General features: G+C 41.5%; 2 protein-coding genes across 3 annotated transcripts in view; both read right to left on the bottom strand.

Moving 5' to 3' along the window:
- Nucleotides 1-19,858, bottom strand: part of LOC307269558 (glucosidase 2 subunit beta-like) — a 159,413-nt gene extending 139,555 nt beyond the window's left edge. For both annotated transcript variants that reach the window (XM_080052538.1, XM_080052539.1), the window contains exons 1-6: nt 19,705-19,858; nt 19,185-19,301; nt 18,447-18,542; nt 16,275-16,332; nt 13,353-13,470; nt 7,312-7,441 (exon numbers count right to left, since the gene is read on the bottom strand). In XM_080052538.1, the coding sequence (XP_079908664.1) occupies nt 7,312-7,441; nt 13,353-13,470; nt 16,275-16,332; nt 18,447-18,542; nt 19,185-19,301; nt 19,705-19,786 (601 nt within the window). In that variant the 5' untranslated portion in view covers nt 19,787-19,858. The remainder of the gene's footprint in view (nt 1-7,311; nt 7,442-13,352; nt 13,471-16,274; nt 16,333-18,446; nt 18,543-19,184; nt 19,302-19,704) is intronic.
- A 1,358-nt stretch (nt 19,859-21,216) lies between these two features.
- On the bottom strand, nt 21,217-23,208 carry LOC307269594 (doublesex- and mab-3-related transcription factor A1-like; the record flags this gene model as incomplete). Its single annotated transcript, XM_080052588.1, has 2 exons — nt 21,217-22,025; nt 22,749-23,208. The coding sequence occupies 2 exons, from the start codon at nt 23,206-23,208 to the stop codon at nt 21,217-21,219; spliced, it is 1,269 nt and encodes a 422-aa protein (XP_079908714.1).
- Nucleotides 23,209-24,649: the final 1,441 nt, after the last annotated feature.

Genomic DNA, 24,649 nt, shown 5'->3' with positions numbered 1-24,649 from the left:
AGAATGTAAAGGGGCAAACTGATTGGCCCCTAAGTCTGGGGAAAAGCACTTTACGTGATGCTAATTGCACATCCGCCGCAATTAACTTTCCGTGCTAATTACAGAAAAAGCTAATTGTGAGATTAGCAAAAAAAAATCTTCTTTCAGAGTACAGTGGAGCTCATGTGGAAAAAAAATGAAACCCCAGCTCATAAATGCAGCCAAATACCAAATTTAACCCTAAATTCATATTCATAAAGCCATGCTGTTTGTTTGGAATTAAAGGTGGAGTCAGCGATTCTAGGTATGCTTGTTGTCAAAATCACTTTGTCAAAATCAGTGAATATCTTCTCACGACCTGTAAACACGCATGTTGCTAGACTACGTGGGCACCTTTGTTTACATACCCGTTTACAGAGCCTAGGCTGTGTATAAACACCAGATTTTCTTTTCAGTGAGCACACAGTACGGACAGGAAGCGGACTGTGAGGAGACATTCACTGATTTTGACAAAAAGTGATTTTGACAACAAAGCATTCTCCAGAATCACTGACTCCACCTTTAATTTGAAAAAGCAGATGTCTTTGAGGAATGCGAGATTTCTAGACCCTGTTGTTGTCTCGGCTCAACCAAAGGGGGGAAAAACACAATTTGCTAATATTCTTCTGCAGTGCACACAGCATCTGTCATATTAGTGGCCTATTCCTTTGTTTGAACAGCGCTCTATTCCCAACCTAATGCTTGACATTCTCAACCCATCCTCTAGTCGCTCTGTCTGGCAGAAATGAGTGCACAGAGGCGGATGAGAAATGGTCTCATCCCTCCCTCCACTGCAGAGCTGTAGCTATGAAAAACAACCATAAGGAGGATGGATGGAGAAGGCAGAGAAAGAAAAAGATGGAGTGTGGGTGAGGGGAAGGGGGAGGGGTAGGGTGGGGTGGTAGAAAGGTAAGAGGGAGAGAGGGGAAGAATGTGGAAAATAAGTGAAGAGAGAGTAGGAGGTTCAAGACATTGGCTCTTTAGGCCGATGGCACATATAGGGGGCTATGTTTACTAATGGACACCATCACTCATCCACCCATGTTGCCCTGGCGATAGTGCGGCACACTCGTAAAATAAAGAGAGGCACACAAAGAGAAGAGAGAAAATGGAACAGATCAGCAGGAGACTGTAGATCTATGCCGAGACTACAGAACCGTGCTATCCACACACAGCCTCCTTTGTTGTTGTAAGGCCCCGCACTCCAAGGCTAACAAAAACACACAATTTGCTTTCTTTTATACACTATAAAGCAATATTTCCTGGCAGGAAAATTACCCCTCTCTGAGGGAAAACAATTCTTTGAAATGGAAATGGGTGAAAGGGTGCAGGTGTTGAACTGAACTTTTACTTTACGGGGGAAGAGGAGATACTGTCAATACAAAAGATAGAATCTGCAAATAAGTGTTTAACCTGAAGGGCACATGGAATGGTGGGGGGTTTACAGCATCAGAACGATACAGGCTCTGCATCGCATTCACTAAACATTTCAGCACAACAGGAAGATTGCTGTGGACAAATTCAATGGCTGACTTGTTCATAAATTCAAATTCGTTTAAAATTAAAATATTTTAAACGACCTACAGGTGAGCACAAATCAACGTGTTAAATGTGTCACGTTTCAATTTTCACACATTTTTCTGGATTTTATGAGAAAAAAAACGATAATAAACTCAATTATGTTTAATAGCTGACTTTAATGTCAGAGTTTTTTGCAAAACGATCTACGTTTTATGCTCTAACAGGGGACAACAGCAGTGACAAAAAGACAAAATTTAAGCATCAAAATAAATGGTTCTCCTACAAATTACCATAGATGGCTCATTTAATTTGCCTAACTGGTTATGTTGGTTATTCTTTACCTACTATGTTTAAACGTTGAAAATGTGCTTGACGGGGCGCCCTTAGCTCAGTTGGTAGGGCGTCCCCCCCGGGCCGGGCCCAGCAGCAGACCTAGGTTTGATTCCCGGGCGCGGTCATTCTCTGCATGTCACTCCCCTCCTGCCCCATTTCACCTCTGTCTCTCTGCACTAGCTAACTGAACAGCAGCGTTTCATTAAGACAAATTAATGTAAGTTCTACACTAGAGCTTGCCAGTTTCAATCACCTGACACAAAATATTATTTCAGTATAGTCAGATGGCTGAGAAATCTACACTATATTTATGAATGGTCGTCCATGTTTTAAGGTAGTAGGAAGTCCAATTAACAAAAATATGTTATTTTGAAAGAAGGAACTGTTTTGTACATGGACAACAAAACACTATGCAATGGTTCAGAAGACGGAAGAGAGGCAAATACCTCTAAAGCGACACTTACATGAGAATACAACACATTATCAGTCACCGGTTACAGACATTGGAAGCTTAGCATCAAAATCTGTGCAGATTCAAACAGGAACAGGCTCCTTTTTTATCTACCTATTCAATCATGAGTAGACTGCAGAGGGCCCAAAGAATAATGGCTTCCCAAAAAAATTTAGAGCCCAATTACAAGCACCGTTGTGGTTCACTAATGATGGAGGGTTACTTATGCTTTCCTGGACAGGAAAAGTAATTTAAAATCAAAGGGTGTTGGGGGGGGGGATGGTAACAAGTTAGCCACTGTCATGAAACATCTTAATGGAAATTTGAAATAATTTATTGACTATTCTTTTGGAGCCCACAAACTATGATGAATGTAGAATCTAGAATAGATCATACATTTGTGTGTGAATTACAAATTTTTTATCCATGCAAACAGGTGGCAAAAATATTGTGACAAGACCTCTCTCCAATGCCAATATAAATCAAAAAAATGTTAAGGTGTATATTTACAATAATGTGAATGGCAACCACACACAACGAACCCGCTAGCTCCTACTGCCTAGTGTTGCATATCAAGATGTGATCACGACAGGGGGAAAATTGAGATAACAAGAACGCTTTGTTAACTTCTATTACTCCTCTGATATTGAGTGAAAAGGCTTTATTAATATTATATCAATAAAAATCAAGGTCTCTCTAACAACACAATAATGATGTCCCTGATCTATGGCAAGGAAGGATGAACTTGTGTGTGTCAGATCTTCTCATATCAAATTGTGTATTCATTATTAATGACTTATTTATTTGTCAAAATGTCAGCCTGCTATGGGTTGGGGGGAAATGTATGAATGAATATGACATTGTCTAATTGTTCTACACGACAGTATTGTTGGAAAGAAACCCACCAAACCACCAGAGAGACTTTAAATAGGAACAAGAATCAGCACGATGAAATTGTTTCAAATATGGAGGTGCCTTTCTCCAAATTTACTGGACAATTGGTTATTTTTTCATGACATAACTGTCATGAGTGACTGATTGGATATCTCACGTTTCACGTTTGGTACAAAATGCACATCATCTCCAAGAAAAAACAAAGAAACATGGAGAGTGGTTTGCAAGACGTTCCTCCCCACAGAGAAATCAGGTCAACTGCTGGATTAGTGATGAACTCGAGGAAATCCTCGTAAACTGTGGTTGAACTCTGAGGAGGGTGTGGCCCTGCCCACTGGGACCTATACCATCGGAAGACAGCCGCAGACGTTAAATGCGGGATGTCTCTATATTGGAAGGGGGGATCATATCAAGTAAACATCATCATCAGAGGGGGAAGAGAACTCCATGTGAACCCCCACAAGCTTAATCAGGATGGCATTAAAAGGCTTTTTTTCTTCTTCTTCTTCTTCAAAAACAAGCACGCATGATCGTTTTCCTTCTTTGACTCATTGAGAAGTATTGGTCTTCCAGCGAGGATTTAACTAGACTGCCGCGCATGCTTCTGCATAACTTGACCGAATCGTTAGTAGTGAGCGACCTAATAACATGACAGGATACAACTGGATAGTGTGGTCCTATCAAGAGGGTGACAATAACACACTAAGTGCATTATTTGGACCTTGTTATGGTATTACATTAGCACTGTAGAGTTGTATAAGCTATGAAAACTCTTGGAATATCCTTTTTTTTCATGCTAAATATAACAAGGCAATTCATACTGTGAACAAACAATGTCTTATGTCTCCAAACTCTGCACTGCAATCATTGATTCATCACACCAGAGGTGTTGCACCATGAGGAACTGCAATTTTCTTTTGAAATAGTAGTACAAATAAACTGGCCCCCTTTAAAACTTCTCAATAACTGTGTGTGAAGCCCTGGAGGCGTGTTTGAGAGACAGCTGCAGTTAAAAAAGTTCTAATTTGCAGGCTCAGCTGCTTGTTCCTGTGGCTTTTCATTCCCTATTCTAAGACGAGCGATTGACAGCTCATAAAGGGATAGACAACATTCTGTGGGGGGACAACATTTCTTTGTTGTGATGTTGCTATATTTAATTGAGATAACTCAATAGTTTGTCCTTGTGGGTCTCTCTTAGGGGGAGTTGTTTGAAATGAGGTTAGCAGACATGTTCTTACAATGTAGTTAGTGCATGAGGGATGAAAGGAGGTCTAAAGAAATTTAAGAATGTTAAAAGCTATAGTGCGTAACTTTAAAACATTAAAAGTTGCAGATTGGGAAAACACCTCCTTATGGATCCCTTCACTTGCTGAATTTCTGCTTTACTGTGTGATTTTTGAAACTGCGAAAATGTAATCTAAAAGTGTGTAAAAGACTTTTCAACATGCCACCCCAGATGATTAACAGTCCATCAGGGAGAGCCATTAAGTGTTTGAAGAGGTATACTCTTGGCATATTAATAGCGCCTATTCACTCATATTTATGTATTGCTCAAAATGCAATGTCATAGGTTGCATGCAGAAAGAAAAAAAACGGCTAGATAAGTTTGCCATCATCTTCAACACACATAAGCTAGAACGCACGCACGCACGCACACACACACACACACACACACACACACACACACACACACGTAGTCATTAGAACTGCATAATGAAAGCCTAGATGGCTAGCCAACATGGACATGACATGCCAATGCGACCATGGAAATTAAAATAGATGGGTGTTACGCCCTGAAGATGAGCAGTAATAGAAGTAAAGGATGACAGGCTTGGCAAGAACAGGGGGGGGGCTGTGACGTCTTAGAAAGGTCAGCTCACACAGTGGGAAGTGTGACGGATGCGTGCTCGGAGGGTCTGGCAAAGTCAAGTGACCTTTAATACAATCAAAACTCTTACTTGAGGGCCAGTTTGGACGATAGACAGACAATCGATTGTCCGCGTTTTCATGACATCAGAGGCAAGCATGAGAAAAGTGTTAAAAAGTAGGCAAATGACATTACTCTGAAGAAATGTGTTGTTTGGCGCTTTTATTTGGGGTAAAGTGACAAAGAAGATGGAGTCAGCTATACTGGAGAATGCTTGTTGTCAAAATAACTTTGTTTAAATCCGTGAATATCTCCTATTGTGTTAATGTGTTAATGCACAGCCTAGGCTCTGTAAATAGGCATGTTGCTAGCATGTTGCTAGCCTTTGTATACATACCAGTTTACAGGGCCTAGGAGGAAATATTCACAGATTTTTACCAACAAACAGTTATTTTGTCAACAAGCGTTCTCCGGAATCACTGACTCTACCTTTAAGTGTTGAAAAGACAAAATATATGCATTGAGTGTCAATTTCCTATTTGTTTAAAAAGCTTTTATAGGTCATTACGGATGGGTCCATTTACATATTTATTCTACTACCTTTCCAAGCAACACACACAAACAGACACACACACAGACACACACACACACAAACACACACACACACACACACACTATGATTGTATTCCCCACGGAATTAGGTGCAAAAATTTGTCAATTTCCTATCCAGCCCCTAAACTTTCCGTGCATTCACACATGCGAGTCTGACTGTCCCTTAAACGAAGAGCCAGCTAGTGCTCAAGGCGATAAGGGAATGTTCCTGTGAGTCATGAGCAACGTCTCTCTAAAGCAGGGGTGTCAAACTCATTTTCACAAAGGGCCGAATTACGACATGATAATCACACGAAGGGCCAGACATGTCGCTTACTGACATGTCTTCTTTTTAATCCAAAACTCAAACAACATATCTAGGTATATAACCTGCGTACATACGAGGCATAGGCTAGATTTTGTTTACATATTTTGGGGGACAAATTATATGTGGGGGGTATGGGGGTGCTCCCCCAGAATTTTTTGTGCGTCAAACACTTAATTTCCTGTATTCTGGTGGATTTTTCTGTTTCGGTTTTCTGTGCCTTTTCTGCGTCAATTTATTGTGGAAATGTCTTTATTTTTGTAAAGGAAAAGACAACATTCAGGTTCCTGGTGAAACAATTATAAAGGACTATAATGCAGTAAGGCTCTCAGGCATTCTGGATTGAGCCACAATATGTTTTCTCTTGGATTTTTCAAAACTTTCTGCACATTCAAAACATATCATGTTTTTTATTTTATTTTTTATAGGAATCATGACCCAGCACCAGTGTTAACTATTTATGACACTTTACATTGGTAATGAAATGCAAAGCCACCATTGAAAACAAAAGGGGTGGGCTATCAGCGGCTATCTAACGTTAGCTAGTGAGCTATATTGTAACTTCAGGCAAAAGTTAGAAACCAGATAATGTTAGTATTCATCCTTAGACAGTTGACACAATGAATCATCATATTAGCATGCTATTTAGCCACATAGATTGGCCTATTTACAGCCATTAGAAAACTGACATCTTTTCTTCAATGCAAGTTCATCAATTCATGGCTTAAAATCCTGAGCTGTGGAACTTTCAGCAGACATTCCTAGTGGTAAGCTATGCGAGTGTCCTAACGGTTGGGAGCGTGTGCGACGTGCGGAGATGGCATGAGTAAAAAAAAAAAAAAAAAAATCATAATTTTTATTTTTTTTTTCGCGGGCCAAATTGAATGGAATTGCCGAATTGGTTCGCGGGCCAGATTAAATATTGAAACGGGCCAGATTTGGCCCGTGGGCCAGAGTTTGACACCCCTGCTCTAAAGGCTTGGAACGTGAAAGGAGAACTGTGGGACTGCACTCCCCCTTCCTCCAAACTCCATTTATTTCAACAGCACAGGCATCTGTATTTAACCCTTCCAGCCGTTTCTGATGGTCCACCATTTGTCATCCTGACCAATCGGGCCTGAGGTGCCGAGGTCAATTTACTTTGGTTTCATGTAGGGCTGAGCGGAAATAAAATGGATGCTGCCCCGTGGTGGCAGTAACAATGGGCAAACTATATCTACAAACTGAAGCCGTTTCTGTGAGATTGAGAAAATTGCTTTGAATGGAGTCAAAGTAAATCAAGGCAGGTTAAAAGGGTGTCAGGACACTTACTGCTGTCCCCCGCTTCCAGCGCCTTTAATGTTTGCTCTTTGAGTCGGTCGGCCTCGTGTTTCCTCCTCCGGTGTTCCTCTAGTTTGATCTGGAGGTCCTCAGCTACCTGCTGAAGCTCTCTGAGCTGGGCCTATAGAGAGACAATATACAGACACACTGAGATCATTAGAACATGGCAGCATACCATTTGATTAGTGCCATGCTTTTGTGCTTTGCAGTCATTCTGCAAGTGGAAAAATCAAACTTTTTCAATTCTGGCATAGACTGTAATATGGCACGTCAGCTTGCCAGGTGTCGTATCTTTGTTGGTTACTGATTTATTGTATCAGTAACATCTTGTATTTGATATTGGCTGGGTAGAAAACTAATAATGTTAGCCCTAAAATTAAGAAATTTAGTCTGCCATGGCCCGACCTCTTAGGCCACCATTAGGTCAACTTGTGTGGCTTTGAGTGAAATGTCTAAACTGACAGCCATGTTCGTCTCAAGATTGATTGTAAACATTTTCGTCCAGTGATGTCGTCCATTCCAAATTTGATCTTTTCCTTTAAGTTGGTTTACAATAGAATACCTGCAAAACCTTCCTTTCTATTTTGCACTAATTAACTGATTTAGATGGTGAAAATGGTAAAACATTTTAATGTGGAAAACTATAATAGCATGGTAAGACCATGGACATATGGGTAGGAATACCGATGATGGCATTTAGCTCAAGAGAGTGGGGAAACGATCCATTAACTGTCAGCAGTTATTTTTGAATAAATAGTAATGCCTCCTAGGACATTAAAAGTTTGAGGTTTAATTTGTCTCTGTTATTATCCCCTTCTCCTGCCTTATCTTTCTTAATGCATCAATATATCTTCCTCCAGCTAATACATTTACAAAAACTTGTGGGACAGCAGCCGGGGCCGGCACAATGGACTATTTAAATCACTTGCGTCAGAAGATGTTGCTGTCATGCCAGAAACGACAGCTTTCGACATCCGAGCCGAACCTATCATCACTCTCTGTAATAGACCAATTAATATGAAAGAGCAGAAGCTACGTATGTTTGTGTGTGTGTGTGTGTGTGTGTGTGTGTGTGTGTGTGTGTGTGTGTGTGTGTGTGTGTGTGTGTGTGTGTGTGTGTGTGTGTGTGTGTGTGTGTGTGTGTGTGTGTGTGTGTAAAACGCCTCCCAATCTCCCCTCAGAGACTCTCATAATGCAGTGATGGATTCTGCTCAGTTCCGATAGGGATGACTACTTTTCTAGGCCATGCTGCTTGCTTAGCCACCTTCAGTTTGCTGCAATGATTTATGTGCACCATTTTGAGGGTACAGGAACATATTCACCTGTGAATAATGCCTATAACATGTGAGGGGATCTGTGACATTGTTAAAATACTGTATTGAACACCAGATACTAATCCGTTTGGTTACATGATAATATAAATAATATAAAAAATAAGCAATATTCCACACAGGAAAATATCAAGTGCCGATTCCACTAGCTACTGTATGAATTCTCCTAAGCTGTAGTGCAGTTTGGACAGAAGTTTGTTCCTTCAGAGAATTTCTTTTCAACCCGTGAACCACAGCACAAGTTCACTTTTGAGTCATTGTGTGACGTTTCCGAGACAAGGCCCACCCCCATGTTACCCTGCCAGGGGACCATTCAGCCTCCATCTGTCAATCAGGCGCCGACAGAAAATAACATGAAAAAAATAAAGAGAGCAGAACAGAACAGAAGAGCCAGGCAGCTACTTGTAGAGTACCAGAGTACTTGTAGAGTGTGTGTGTGTGTGTGTGTGTGTGTGTGTGTGTGTGTGTGTGTGTGTGTGTGTGTGTGTGTGTGTGTGTGTGTGTGTGTGTGTGTGTGTGTGTGTGTGTGTGTGTGTGTGTGTGTGTGTGTAAAAATATCTCAAATAAGTGGCATCGTTCACCCCTGAGTGTTGCTGTACAGTAAAGTGCTCTGAAAATACCTTAAAGTAAAGTCATTCCAACATAATCAATGCACAAAATAACTGAGGGAAGACCTGAGAAAGTCAGACAACTGTGAACTGAGCAAATGTGTCCTTCAGAATCCCAAGTAGGGGAGAGTGGTTAAGTTGTGCAACTTTTTACTCAAAGTGATTTTAAAGTGAGGCCTTGACAGTTATGTCTCCAACTCAAATATGTACATATATTTCAGGGTGTTGTGCATCCCTGGCAATAAAAACTTTGGATCTGGAATAAACTGTTTAAGAAATATAGCTTTCGGAAAAAAAGTTGTCTTGTGGCACAACTTGCCCCCGGTGTGGTGTAAGTTGTGCCACAAGAGAGAATACCATGGGGTAAATTGTGCCATTGATATATATCTCATAAACTGTGATGCAAGACAAATCCATTTGACAATCACTTATTTAAGGTTTATTTAAAGTAAATAAAGTAAATATTTTACAAAGATTGAAGGTCAATTTTCTTAAACAAGGCCTAGCAGATCTAGGTGGTTTTGCCTGCAACGCTCACAATGACAAAGTCACCATTATCATTTTTCTGGCCATCTGAACTCTCATCAATGGTGTCGTTAAGTGGAATGGAGATGTCAGTCTCTTCTGAGCTACTGTAGACAATCACTTTCTTTTTGGTGACCAGCGTATACAGCCATGCCACTGGCACAACTCTCAGAAATGTACTTCGCACTAGTTGCTCCGTGCTTGTGACTGCCACCTGACAAATGTGATTCCCCCTCCATTTCTGCCTTTAAATCAAGGCTCAAAACCCATCTGTACACCCTGGTTTTTCCTCCCCATTAACTATCTTACCTCTGCACTACTATCTTTGTTTATATTTGTGGATGTATGGGCTTTATGTCTTTTATTTTTGTTATTGTTATTTTACCTTCATTGTTTATCTACTGAATGCACTATGTACAGCACTTTGGACAGTGCAAACTGTCATAAATGTGCTTTTAAATGTGCATAAATATATTTTACTTACTTACTTACTTATAACTCACATATACCGCCCTTTGGCACAAATCACCCCAACCCCAGAATTTTGGATAATAGGCATGATGCAGCAGTTTAGGGCTGACATCGTGCTAACTATATAGACACAAAGTGTAGCATACTAAAGCACTAAAACATGTGTCAAATGTTTTCAAACGTGTCTATAATTGTTCAGACACAATAATCAAAAAACCATGATCATGGAAATTTTACTTTGAAAGGCAAAAAACAGTTTTTTGAGCTTAAATGTGCTTATATCGTATTCTATGTTTCTCCCTTCTTTACAGGATGAGACAAATGGATGGCTCTTCTTAAATATGTGGTCACATTTCCAATTTCTTCTATGGTTTTCTAGAAAGAAGGGATAGCACACTTCCCCAACCGCACAACTCTCCCCTACATACTTTCAAAATGACCCTAACTACAATTTTCACTTTTCTATTTACAATGCACTGGGGGGGAAAATGCATATTATCTTAATATGTGCAACATGCAGTATGTGACCATCAAACAGAGTAGGGAGAAAAACTTGTTTTTCCTAAGTGAAGATAATGCATTAATTAATGAGACCACTGAGCCGGTTAATATAACTAACAAACATTCCAAAGAGATCCTCAGCTGCCAAATTTACCAATTCAATTTGCCTGAACTCCAGGGCTCCAGTTTCTAATTTGGCTGGGGTGCTTGTTGTGCTAATGGAGAGCAGGGGGAAAACTGTGAAGCGCTTTCTGCTTATCCTGAAGTTATTTAAATGTTGACTCAAAACTTGATCACCCAGGTATTTGCTTATGCCTCGTTTCCACTGAGCAGTTCAGTTTGGTATGATATGGTACCCCAACCAAATGGTGACAGAAATAGGTGTGGCACTGTTTCGCTTATTTTGGTACCCTTCCCAACATTTGTCAGAAAAAAATGCAAATACCTATGTGACCGCACCGTACCGAACTGTACCAATAAGTGGAAACGAGGCTTTGCTTGTGCTTATTCCTGTACTGCTTCAAAGAGACTGCAAATCCTTAAGAAGGTACAGTGCAATGTGAGGGCAGGAGGAAAATCTTGATGTTTATGGGTAGAACTGTTTGTTTGGGAGACGTGATACATCTTGAGTAGAATCATAATACACTGACACTATGCTGAACTGGTGCAGATTTGCTAAGAAATCGTATAAATGCACAAACTAAAGCACTCTGAAACAAGTGAGTTTGTGGCAGGAAAAAGGCTTTTTGACCGTTCTTAGAAAAAAACACTCAACGACGTGTCTCGTTTGACGTGGAGAAAAACTAAGTGCACAGCAGGCGGAGGTCGGTGTTTGAAACACAACGCCTGTCGCAGCAGATGTCACGAGCATGTATGGAAGAAGAAAAAAAACATCACAGAGCGCAAGCTGCTCATTTACAAGAGGAATTGCTGGAGTGCCGGAACACACAAAACAAAAGCAAATGAACCTCCACATCGCTATTGTAGCAAGTGAGTGAGATATTCCATAACAGCGCAGTTATGGAATAGCAGCACAAGACACACAGGTGAACAGTTAATTCATTTGTTTAAGAATAACATAAACAATATCCCAACACAGTAGCTACACGATAGAAGCACATTCGTATTTCGTCTGCTATAATTTGGTAGCCTGGTCCTACCAGACCATCGTACTTAATTTCATTTGTACAGAAGGTCTGGAACTGCTTTATTGACAAACTTTAACTCACTTGAAGGCGGGTGTCTGTTGAAGTTTAAAACTATTGGATCTGCCCAGTGCCATTCTGGATCTGCCAACCAATCGCATAATGTTTGGTCGTGGCGTATGTCATGAGCCGGCTTCTGACGCTTCTGACTTCAACTGAAACTGGCGCGCAACTTCGACATCATCGTTCTCACCCACTCGCTCTGTTCGCTGATTGGACCGGCAGAGATCTGCCTGAGCAGGAATACATGAATACACCACAGCCCCAGACTGACTACTGAAGTGAAATTAAAATTGAGCGGAAGTAGGTAGGTGGGCGGTGCCAGGCTAATAATTTGGAAGGAGACAATAATACATACCAACACAACACAGTGGCCATAATCGAACCCAGGACATTGCTATGACATTGTAACAGAATAGTCCAGAGCTACTGTACATCTGGGCAAAATGAATCCACAAATAACAGTGCAGCCAGGAAATAGAACATACATGAAATAGATTGAATGTAAACAACGTGTGAGTATAACCGAAGCAAATCAAGGCGGGATGAAATATGAGAAAGACAAAGAGGTTTAGCAACAGTGTCTGTCTCACAGGAGCTCAGTGGAGATGTGATAGGATCATATATGACTGATCTAAGGGCTCACTTTTCTGTTATACATCAATGATAGAGTAAGCATATGACCAATATTTCAGCTTCAGGTTCCACATAATTTCACAATTCTGGAGAAATACATAATTCTGATGTTGTGGGCGTTTTTTTGTTTTGTATATTTAGAATTATCATGTGTCTTATTGACTTTACACAGGGCTGAATTGACCATATGATTTATTATTCATCTCAAGTTCACCTGGAGAACTCTATATTTTCCAGTGTTTCCAAGCACTTACATCAAACTCAACCTTCCATTATCAATCTTAGCACTATTCTGAAAGTTATGACAGGATTTGTTCATACGTTGATAATTGTCTGATTTAATGCATTTTTAAGAGCATAGTATTGTTTTTATTTTTTTTATTTTGTTATTTAATGCATCCAAAATCTGTTCTGTAAAAAGGTTGGACTCTAACATGTTGTTACAATATTTTAACTCTTGCTTTATCAAACAACTAGATTTTTGGTTTTCAAAGAGATTTCAAATAATAATTACTTATAGAAATTGCTAAATTGGAATATTTACTCAAACATTTCTGAAAACTTTGTTATACAAAAAAGGCATTGTTTTACTGTCAGTGATCAACTGGCAAAGTTTCATGATGACATTTCTTAGTTAAACATCCCTATTCACCTGCAGTGTCTGGTTTAAGCAGGCAACACATGATGATCATCATGTGTTGTATGCACTACATGCCACATATTGTAGACGTTACTTGCAGCAGAATACAGTCTACCTGTTTCTCCCTCCAGAGCAGCACTCCCTCCTCAATCAGTTGCTGCTTGAGCTGCAAGCCCTCGTCCAGGGCCCTCATCTGGCCCTCCACGTACGCTCTCTCCCGCTGGCCCAGATTCCTGGAGAATGCAATAGTCCCATCATTAACCCAGCAAAAACATCAGGCCACCCCTGCTATGGTCATTGAGATGGTGCAATCCAATTTTTTAAGGGCCCCCACAATGCAGCAGGAATCCAAATGGGTATATAGAAGAGTAAATAAGATGGCTGATGCTCTGTGGCTGAACTAAATTGTTTTTGAAGTCTGGCAAACACAATACGAGTGTGGAGCATAATGAGGTATACTCTTCTCGTATGTGATTTTAGGAGGGGGAAGATGGCAGCGAGTGAAAATAACAGGAGGACTGAAGTGGGTTACTGTATTTTGAGTTCCATTTTACACAGCGGGCCCCACATTTCAGCATGGCAGTATTGTCAATCTTTGCGGCGCAGGCTTCAGGGAAGATGATCAATTGTGAGCTGGCAGGGGCCTGGGTTTCTTCGTAAATGTTTTTCATTCGCAGAACTAACGTCTATGCAGTGTGTCATTTATTATCCCGCAGAATCTGAATGATCTGCATGAGAAACACCTCTGTGATGTGGTTATGGAGAGCACACATTATTGTGTGAATAAAAAGGGAATGAGGTGGTGAGTCGGATCTGTCTTTATTATGGGTGAACTCTTCAAAACAATATTGTGATGCAGTAGAAGAGATGGGAGCTGACTCTGAACTGCATCCAGTCTTTCAATCACAGTGACACCATGCCCCCTGGTGGCCCAGGGAATGAGTCACTATCACATGAGTGCAGCAGCTTAACAGGCCATCCACACTGATACTATGATAAATAACCTTAAAGACAACTTCTATTAAAGGCGTAGTCTGCCATTCTGGAGATTTTTTGTTGTCAAAAATCGCTTTTGTCAAAATCAGTGAATATCTCATTACGATTCGCTACCTGTCTGTACTGTGTGTGTGCATCGGCAAAAGGAAATCCAGTGTTAATATACAGTCCACTTTAGGCAGTGGTGTTGTAGTCTACGTGATACGCAGGTATACGCAGTATACCCACTAAGAAAGCTCCAGCATTTCCGTATGCCCACTAAGAAATGCGAAATGACACGTAACAATTTCGATAGTGACAGAACTCAACTGTCATACTTTCATTCATAAATTCAACCTGTGCGCTGTGTCCCTGTGGAAGTCGCAACGGACTTATAATAGATGCGGTACCACCAGGCATTACCCACGGCCCTTTTCATTGCGGACTGTTGGGTAAAAGAAAGGGCGATGTCCAACCCGAAAATACTGGCAGCGTGACGCAACATTCAGCTCAGTAGTCCCCTCGGAAGACGCACACGGTGCTGTCGGAGCACACCAAAAGCGCGCAAGGACTTATTTTCTCCCAATGAGGAAAAAGTAATATTCTCAGTTTGCATAACCGGTCTGAAATTCATATTAACTTTTGCGAGCACTTCAATATCGGATCATCAGTGCAGTTTTCATTGGCTTAGGTGGCGATTGATTCACCCCGTCAACTCATGCACTGAACATGAAGGAAAACCAGAGCCGGCCCGAGGCATAAGCGAACCAAGCGGTTGCTTAGGCCCCCAACCGCCAGGAGTTTGTGTGTTTGATATATCAACATAATATTATGCAAACGTAATGTATCATACAAAAACATTTGGAATACAATGTGTTGGTCTATAATTAATAGCCTAATAATTGAATCAGATCATCTGGGAGGTAATCCGAGGTTAATTGATCACGTCACGTTCACGTCCAAGCACAGTGTGTATTGAGTTTATTTAAATGGAAATGGGGCTGACTTCAGTTGCCCATGCACTGTGTATAGTCTATAGCCTATTTCAGCCTTGTCTGTGGAAAAAAAGATAACTGCACAACAGAGTTCTACTACTTCGTTCCTCTCACTGCATTTAAATGCATTCACTATATTACAGAGAAATATGTCCCGTAAAAGAAAAGGAGCACTAAGCCCATCCCAGAGGACTCTGCATAATATTTTATTTTAAATTAATATTTTTATGGAAAATCCATGTGTCTTTCTTCAATAGCTTCTAATTCACCCGACCCAACGTCTCCAAGTTCTTTGTTCACACAATTCTTCAGATTAAGCCTCTTAGTTTTCCTCTCAAAGTGCACCAGATTCATGCATTTCACTTAAAAAAGGTTAAAAAGGATCTCCCGGGGGGGCTAACCCCCGGACCCCCCTAGAAGGGCCGGGATCTAGAACAGACTTGTGTTTATCTATTGTAGAGTCACCAGAAGGTGGGAAACAATGTATTTTAATATAAAAAAATCCTAAGCTTTGTGTTTCTAAAGGCAGGCTAAGGTGTAAAATGTTTTTGCCTTTGCTGCACCTAATGCAGAAACAACAAAATTGTGAACTAACCACGGTGTAAGCCATATGTTTAATGTACAAATGCTATGCTGCATATTCAAGAAGAGGCTAGGAAGGAATCATCACAGTATACCCACTACAAAAAGCTAGACTACACCACTGACTTTAGGCTCTGTAAACAGGCATGTTGCTAGGTATGGTGGACCCTTTAATTAATATAACCTTTTTTAACAGAGCCTAGGCGGTGAAATAAAACAAGATTTTTTTCAGCGCACACACAGAGTACGGACAGGTAAGCGGATCGAGAGGATATATTCACTGATTTTGACAAAAAGTGATTTTGACAACAAGCACTCTCCAGAATCACTGAATCCACCTTGAAATGTACCCCCTTTGATCAATTATTCTCAAATCGAATTAAATGGTTTAACATCCATTTCTTAAGCAATGCCAATGCTTTCGAGACAAAATCTGCATGTGAAATTTGATGAATATTGAATCTCAGTTTTTGAATTCCACTGACCAGCACGTGTTCTGGCAGCGAGCGTGGCTGTTGTATTCATCAGAAGCATCGCAGCAATCTGGCACCGGACACATACAAGAGAAAACAGAACAGCATTCAACATTATCAGCGGGTTGAGGTGTGATCAACATGTGGCAATAGACACAAATAAACAGTATCTTAAGCCCCGGCGCGGCCGTAGACCCCAGAGGGTTAAACAAGTTGCTATCTCAGCTATTTTCAACACACAAACAAACAAAAATCTTCTAACCCCAACTCTCTGCAAAACTGGAAATATGTGAATACTCCTTTAATTGATAATGAAATAATTGTTAGTTATTATCCAAAATGATGTACCCTGGATAATCCTTGTGTAAGGTTGATATTAGCATAGCAATATTCTGACCAATAGCACCCACTAAATGCTACACCTGGCTGTTACACCTATTGTAGTACTGACAAAACTCACAAATGTATGTTCAAGGGCAGATATTGTTGATTCTAGCCAGTCACTTTTCATCCTAAACGAACATTAGATATTTGACTGCACACGACACCTCTCTCTCTCTCTCTCTCTCTCTCTCTCTCTCTCTCTCTCTCTCTCTCTCTCTCTCTCTCTCTCTCTCTCCTCTCTCTCTCTCTCTCTCCTCTCTCTCTCTCTCTCTCTCTCTCTCTCTCTCTCTCTCTCTCTCTCTCTCTCTCTCTCTCTCTCTCTCTCTCTCTCTCTCTCTCTCTCTCTCTCTCTCTCTCTCTCTCTCTCTCTCTCTCTCTCAGAGGGTCTCTTGAGATCAACCACTTTTGCTCAGATGTTTCACCAAAGAGAGGTGGGCACAGTGTGATGGTTCTCAGTTACCCAGAATCCCGTTGGTGAGCACCAGAGCAAGAGCCTTACAGCTCCAGAATGGGAAAGCCAGTTGAGAGAGGTAAAGATAACGACGGGTTAGCAATTAAGCGCCTCCATTCAAGGAAGGAGGGAAGGTGTGGAAAGGCATGCAGGAGGATATTAAAGAAAGCATTCAACTACTGCAATTTCATTCTTTATTCCTTTAAGTCTTCTGTATACCCGATGGTTGCATGCTGTTTAAAGCTGCTAGATGTGCTGGTGACGGAGAGTAGAGGTCGACAATAGAATGTATTGCTTGAATTGAAAAGTGGAGAGCTACTGGTGAACAAAGGTGGATAAGAAGGGGAAAACACTACCTGATAAGGAATAAAGTTTGGCAGATTTGACAAGAAAGATTGGAGAAAATCCTTGAGCAAAAGGACACATTGTTTCTTAAGGGAAGATGAGACTGTATGCACACTGGGTTGTGTTTGTTAGAGAGCCATGGTGTTTGCTTTGTCTACTTCATCTGTTTAATTGTACTGCATAAGGAGTGATAGTTTGTACACAAACATGTCAGCTTTTTGGCATCATGTAAAATATAAATTCCTATCCATGTTTGCAGTCAGTACAAAGACAAATTTGAACCTGTTTAAAGAAAAAGATGAGTAAATTAGTTTGATTGAAACCTATGAGGTGAAAAAGTCACAATATATTACAAATAAGATAGTGTTTTTTTTCCTTGCAGTTCTGTCCTGGTTGTCCTTGTTGATCCATCGCCTCACTTCAAACAGATTTATTAAAGCGGACCTATGATACTTTTTGACTTTTATGACCTATAAACGTTGTTATGATGATTTATAGTCATGTTTAACCATACTAGATTATCAAATAATGATGTACATGCATTTCGACGTATTCCCTGCTTACCGTCTGGGGTGTCTGTGCAGAGCACGAGACACTATTCTAGCCAGTCGAGAAGTCACGTCTTCAAAGCGGCTTGACGCTTTGTAACTTCGTGACGTCGCATGTAACTTGGTGTCGTCACCACGCGGATGTTTCCATGTATGGTAATGCTGCCACTTTCCTACCGTTTCCTACTCGCGTCTGCCTTGCGCCCTTATAGGTCCATGCTCGCACCTCCCGCTACTGAAAGTGTTCCGGAAGGAAGGTAACCAATCACAACGAAGTTGGGTTTTCAGGAAGGGAGGGGAGGGGGCGGAAATGTCAAAAGCAAAGTGTTTACAGTGCATGCTGGATCGCCAAAATAAGAGAAAGAGCTTCCCGAAAATCTACACATCTATACAGTCACTTCTAGGGAGCTTATCATTTCATCCGATATAATGCGATTAATTTAGAAGCAGCCTTACCACAGATGCCGTCGTTGACTCGCGATGATGGGATGTAGTGCGGGCGGAAACCCAGGTTGGTGCAGTAGAAGCGGCCATTAGGACAGGCGGAGGTGCCTAGACCAAGGGCAAGGGTGGAGGTCAATGGGAAATAATGGACTAACTCTAGGAAACAACCTCATCTCATCAACACTCTTTATTATGCATGAACAGTGGCTGTTGCATAGGCTCCTAAAAGATGAAAAGTATATCATGCCTCATTTCCACTAAGCAGTACAGTTCGGTTTGGTGCGGTATGGTTTGTTTTGGTACCGAACGGTAACTCTAGATCTGGCTTGTGGTTCCACTGCTGACAGCACCCTTACTTGAATGTGAATACCACATGGACTGTCAAGTCAAAGATTGTTTTCCCACTAACAGAGATTCAGTGGGCCAGTGAGTGCTTCCTGTAGCCTACTCCACAATAAGCTCCTTAGTTTAGTTTAATTGAGATTGAGACTGTTGTCATGGCACCAAGATGTCAGGGTTCTTCTGACCTCTTTGTCTCCTTATCAAATGCAGTAAGCTAAAAACACCTGGATGCCAAATGCATCCAATTTCATTGTGTATAGTATGTAAACCAGCATGATTCATGTAGTACTGTAATGGCACAAAGTAGGCGATTTGGAACGCAGAGACACAGACACAGACAGAGAGAGAGGGAGAGAGAGAGAGAGAGAGAGAGAGAGAGAGACGTGCCTACTGGTTAACTTGTTTCACCTGGTTCATCCGAGCCGTCTTCGCAGTCGCAGTAGTCATCATTCACCTGCTCAAAGGGGATGATTTTCGAGCCGTCGATGCACAGAAAGGACTTCCTCTCCCTGTAGAACCGCTTGTCTGTTAGAGTTTAAAACGTGTTAGAGTGACGCTTAGCCTTATTGGTGGCCTTAAAAACTGCTTGAAATGTATCGAAATAAAAGGGGGTTAACTTGGAGCAACATTTCGCATCCATAGTATTTATTTCACTGAAACAGTCTAGTATGACCAGTCGATTAAGAAATGCTATATAAAAATGAGGTCTGGTATTATTGCTACCATCCTGAACCAACTGTAAACGCAGCGCTGTCGTTACACACTGTATGTGGTGATGACAGCCTCATAATGACTCGCGACATGTTGTCACTGTTGAAGGCGATAAGCTTTTATTGTCACAGCACGTGACAACACAGTGTTATTTACAAACATGATGCTAGCTGCTTTAGCATCGAGCTAGCTAGAATAAGGGGGACGGTTGACTTACAGGACGAGGATATCCCTCTTATTTTCCGCGAGTCAACGAAGCCACGCCAAAAGACAACAGCGATAATAATGTGCAAGCGCATGTCGGGCAGCAGAATTGTAAACTGTCACCCTCCTGACTAGCAAAAAAAGAGAAAACCCCGCTCAGAGGTCTTTCAAACTCATATTCATCATGCAACATTTAGATTTAAAGCTGGCCATGTCTCGGGCTTCCTCAAACATACGGTCTCGTGACGCTTCTGGCGCTTCCTATTGGTTTTCATCCGAGCTGCGTTTAATGTCTTCGACCAATCGTGAGTGAGAACGGTTTGTAGAGGCGTAGCCAGAAACAAACTTGATACACGCGTTGTTTTTTTAGACTTTCTTGGACGTTTTTGCTCAATGTGTTTGTCATTTTGAATAAATGTCATGTCTTCTAGTTTTAAAGAATTGCTCGTCGGGGATCCTTCCATTTCATGTATAGTGTGTGACCATATGCCCCCTCTTTTGTAGCATAGGCTACTAGCAGGGCAGAGTAGCATAATAACATTGTATCAAAGGCACCATGCACCTGGTTGTTTAGAGGTGCAGTGTGTAGAATTATTGGATTTTTCATAACAGACTTGGTAGAGGTAGAAATCCTATCTATAGGATATAACTGGCGATCGGAATTCCGGCTCTTTTTATCAGATCATTTGGCTCAGCTCTGCTCACCAAGGAGATCGCCTTTTAGGCTACCAAACGGCTCTTTATTTGACCACTTCTGGCTTTTATAATTCAGCCAAATGTAGTGCTGTTTTAACCTGTGTTGTTTAGTAAGCTTACGTGTGTGTATAACCTTAATTATTCAATGTAATTAGGACGGTTATAGCCCTAATCTTGTCATTTTCAGAATACCGCAATGTTTGCGTAGGCTATAAAAACATTAGGCTAAATGTGAAACACCAAACACTGTTGCACATATCTATGACTGTCACTCACCACCGGCTTCTATTCTCTCCTCGTCTGTATACCTTCACCTCGGCCCTTCCCTGCTTTACACCTGATGCTATCAGGATCATTGTGTGTCATGGCCCTGATCACAACCTTTAGTCTTATGATACATGGTCACACTGGTGCAGAGTGGTGCAAAGATGATCCTGTTATTTTGTCTTGTATAAATTAATTTTCCCATCATTTACTGCACAGTCGTGACTGACACATAACCAATTGTATGTAACATACTATTACTATGTAAATAGTCTCACAAAATTGTAAATATTTTTTTAAATTAAATCATGGGAAGAAAATAGCACAACAGCACATGAAACAAGAGCACATTTCACCTTGTGATAGCTTTATTAATAATAAACAATCTTTACAAAATACAATTCAAAAAAAGTTCAAGAAAGGAAAATGTCTGAATGCATACTTTAAGGTACTTGAAGGGGCAATTCTAAAGTATAGGCTACATCTGAATACCAGTTTACAATATTACGATTAACTAAATGTTAAAAAGAAAATATTATGCGTCCATTTTCTTTTCCTAAAATTGTCATTTTTCACTGTTGAGCCGTGTGTAAAGACCTGTACTGCATAGGGACTCCTTGCTCTGAAGGTAAGAAAGATCTCGAAACATGCCGGGGAAGGAATAGGAGTCCATGGGGGGACGAAGTGGAAACATTGGCATCAGTCCGGATGCCATGTATGGGGACATGAAACCTGCCATGCCACCGTTTGCAGAGGAATACGCCAGCCTTAGGGGGCTCACTCCGAGGCGGGGGCTGCTGAACCCGTACAGACTGTCTCCCCCAGCAACAGTGGTTGGCATGTGAAGTGGGGAGAAGGCAGAAGAAGACTTGTTGTTCCCCAGAGCACTGAGGGCGCCTCCGGGCAACCCAACAACGGGAGGCCTGGGTGCGTTTGTTTGATGATGAGACAAGCTATCTGAGTCTATTTTGGAGCTCAAGGCCAGTTCAATGGATCTGACGATGTCCCCTTTGCACGTTCTCACCATTGACTCCAAGGTGTCTCGTTTCTGATGGGGGAAGATCTTGGCCATGATGTCAGTGGGGTCTCGGTCAACGCCCCGGTAGTGCTTGTTGTTGGCTCTCTCTGATTCGCTGCCAGAATCTGGATCGGAGGGGGAGAGGGACCTCTGTGGACTCTCCATGTGCTCCAACCCCGGGGATGGGCTGGAGGCGCTGTCCTCATGGTATGGAGTAGGGCTGTCCTTGTGTGGAGGTGGAGACAGATGCTCCCTCTTGTCACTAGGGGGAGAGGCTAGCCGCGCGGGGTGGTGGGGTGCAAAGAGAGGCCGACCCATGAGTCCATTGTAAAAGTTGTACTTGCTCAGCTTGTCGTCTGAAACGAGGGAAAACGAAAGAGGAAAAAAAGCAATGGTTAAAAACTATTTGACTATCTGTATCCAAGCTGGACGTACTAAATTGCTTAAAACAATGCAGTACGATACTCAGAAAATTGTTAAGTCAATAATATTGTACTCTAACCTAAATGTAACTGTAATTGTGAATTCAAATAAATGATGGACTTGTCCAGCTCTGTTCTGAAGCCACCTGTATAACCATAAGGTTCACCACTGGGGGGGGGAGCCCCTAAAAGAGGATCTGCCTTTGGTCAGTCCTCCTAGCAACACAATAATGGAACAAAGTGTATGCAGAATTCTACTTGTTTTCACACCAGATCAAGAAGTGTATTGTAAATAACCCATCATGCTCGCTTTAGTTTAGTTAAGTAGTGAGTTTCTTATTTGTATTTTAATGGTTTTAATCCTTAAAAGGCAAATGGCTATTTCATGTGTATAGGCTATGTGAATTGTGATATTATGATATGTATGTTAATGTTTTAACGTAGCCTATTGAATGCTTTTTTTCTGCATTGATCTGCATGGGCTGAACATCTGGAACAGGGCATCTTTTCTCTCTGAGATCAAAGTTTTTTTTTTATACATGGTCCCTGACAACTAAACTAATAAACTAAACTAATGATACGCAATTTAATGATTTAAACTTACTTTTTGACAGAAATAGGTACAAAGATGCATTGTACATGTTCAGTTAAACTTACCATCTTTCTGGTTCTCTGCTCCAAAAACATCGAAAGTGGAAACATTCGGAGTGTTACTGGTAGCTGCTGGCACTATGTTGCCAACGGGTGACCCCTGACACATGCCCGTCTCCCCGCCGATTCCTGAGCCGGGGTACAAGATCCTGAGCTCGCGGGCCTCGCTCTCCTCCTGGGCCTGCTGCCTCCGGAGCGCCACCTGCGCGGCCATCACGCGCTGCCTCTCCGCGATCAGCGTGCACTTTGCGCACACGCAGTCCCGCCAGCGGCAGAAGCGCTTGTGGCCTTTGAGCGCCGACACCACGCCGTGGTTCCTGCACCGGGCGCACTTCGGGGTGCGCGGGTATCCCCTCTCCAGCGCCGGATTGCAGGCCCGGAGGAAGAGAGGCGGGGCGCGCATGAGCGAGTGGGGCACCTGCAAGCCACCACCGAGGCCCAACGGTCTGATCCTGCTGCTGTCCATTTGCCTGAAGAGTGCGAGTATAGCCTACAATTAAGTCTGAGCGTCCAATACAAGTTATTTAAGTGTAATCGTGGCCCTCTCTCTCTCTCACTGACTGACTGACTGACTGACTAGCTGTCTCTCTCCACTGCGCCGTTTTAAGTGTCTCTCCACTCCAATCCAGGTGCAGCCTTTGACATGAAATACAATAGTATATAGTCACGCCCCTTTCCGCTCCTGCCTCTCTTAATAACCTATCATGTTTATTTGCATCCCGCCTGAATAGTGGTGTAATCTGATGCAATTGAACCTATATGCAGCTGCCGTTTAAGAAAACAAGTTGAGGCCTATACCATGCATGACCAGAACTTTTTTATGCACTTTCAGAATGTTTTCTTCTTTTTTTGCAGGACTGGGTGGATTTTACTTTACCTAAACTTGTATTATGTTTATCAGTTACAAATGGTAAACAGTTATTGTGTTATTTGGGCAATAGGTAAAGTACACATACACTTAGATTATTTAGGCATCATCATTTTTAATTGACTTAAAGTATTCACTTACAGAAGTTTCGATCAGGGAGAAGAACATTCAAATTGGCATCAAGATTTATTTTCTGCTTTATAATGTATTTAATAAAAAGGTGCACTTTGTTTTGAATGAGGAGCTAATAAGGAGCCAAGCTTTCTACAAAGACGGAAAGAAAAACATGTGGCCTCAGGTCAGTTCCATACAATGACCTCCCTTGGTTCCCCTACTGAGCAATGAATATTCACTGTTAGGATGTGTTTTCTTAACACAACAATGGCCCTTAAGAGCCACTAAAAGCAACAGGTAATTATCTACCTGGTTATTCTGTTGAACAAATTACCTTGACAAAAGACCCATCTGTCAACAAGCAGCGCATGAGATTGGCGGAGAACTAATCACACCTTGTCACATGTTTCTTTCATTTCACTCCCATCTAAAAGAGGATCTGGTTACAGGCAACAGATTGCCTTACCGTTATTACTATGAAGCATACTGTGACAAACACAGTGGAGGTCACCGTGGAGGATGCATAACTCAAGCATTGTAAGACATGCAATTGCACGTTTGCACACTGCCGTCTGGGACTTTCTTTTAATTTACAATGCTAATGCGTTTGTGTACTATGTGTAGATTTTTTTATGTTAATGCATAAACACATTTAAATGGTTATTCAATAATGATAACCTTGTCTATTAGATAGTTCTTAATCAAGTGTAAATGTAAGAGAAAGGCATCAGTGGCTACTGGTCTCCCCGTAGTTCTGACTCCACCACTAACTGTCTAGATACTACTTACTTACTTAGGCCTTTAAGTTCCCTAGGGAACATAGGCCATCAATGAAACCCCTCCATCTTCTTTGATCTTGTGCCATCCAATCTAGTTGTTGCCATGTCAGCCCTTTCGTCTTCATCTCCTGCTCTGTGGTTCTTCT

This window comes from Ammodytes marinus (genome assembly GCF_949987685.1).
Source record: "Ammodytes marinus genome assembly, chromosome: 23".
Classification (NCBI taxonomy): domain Eukaryota; kingdom Metazoa; phylum Chordata; class Actinopteri; order Uranoscopiformes; family Ammodytidae; genus Ammodytes; species Ammodytes marinus.
The sequence above is the reverse complement of the archived record's forward strand: the minus strand, read 5'-3'. Positions and strand labels throughout refer to the sequence as shown.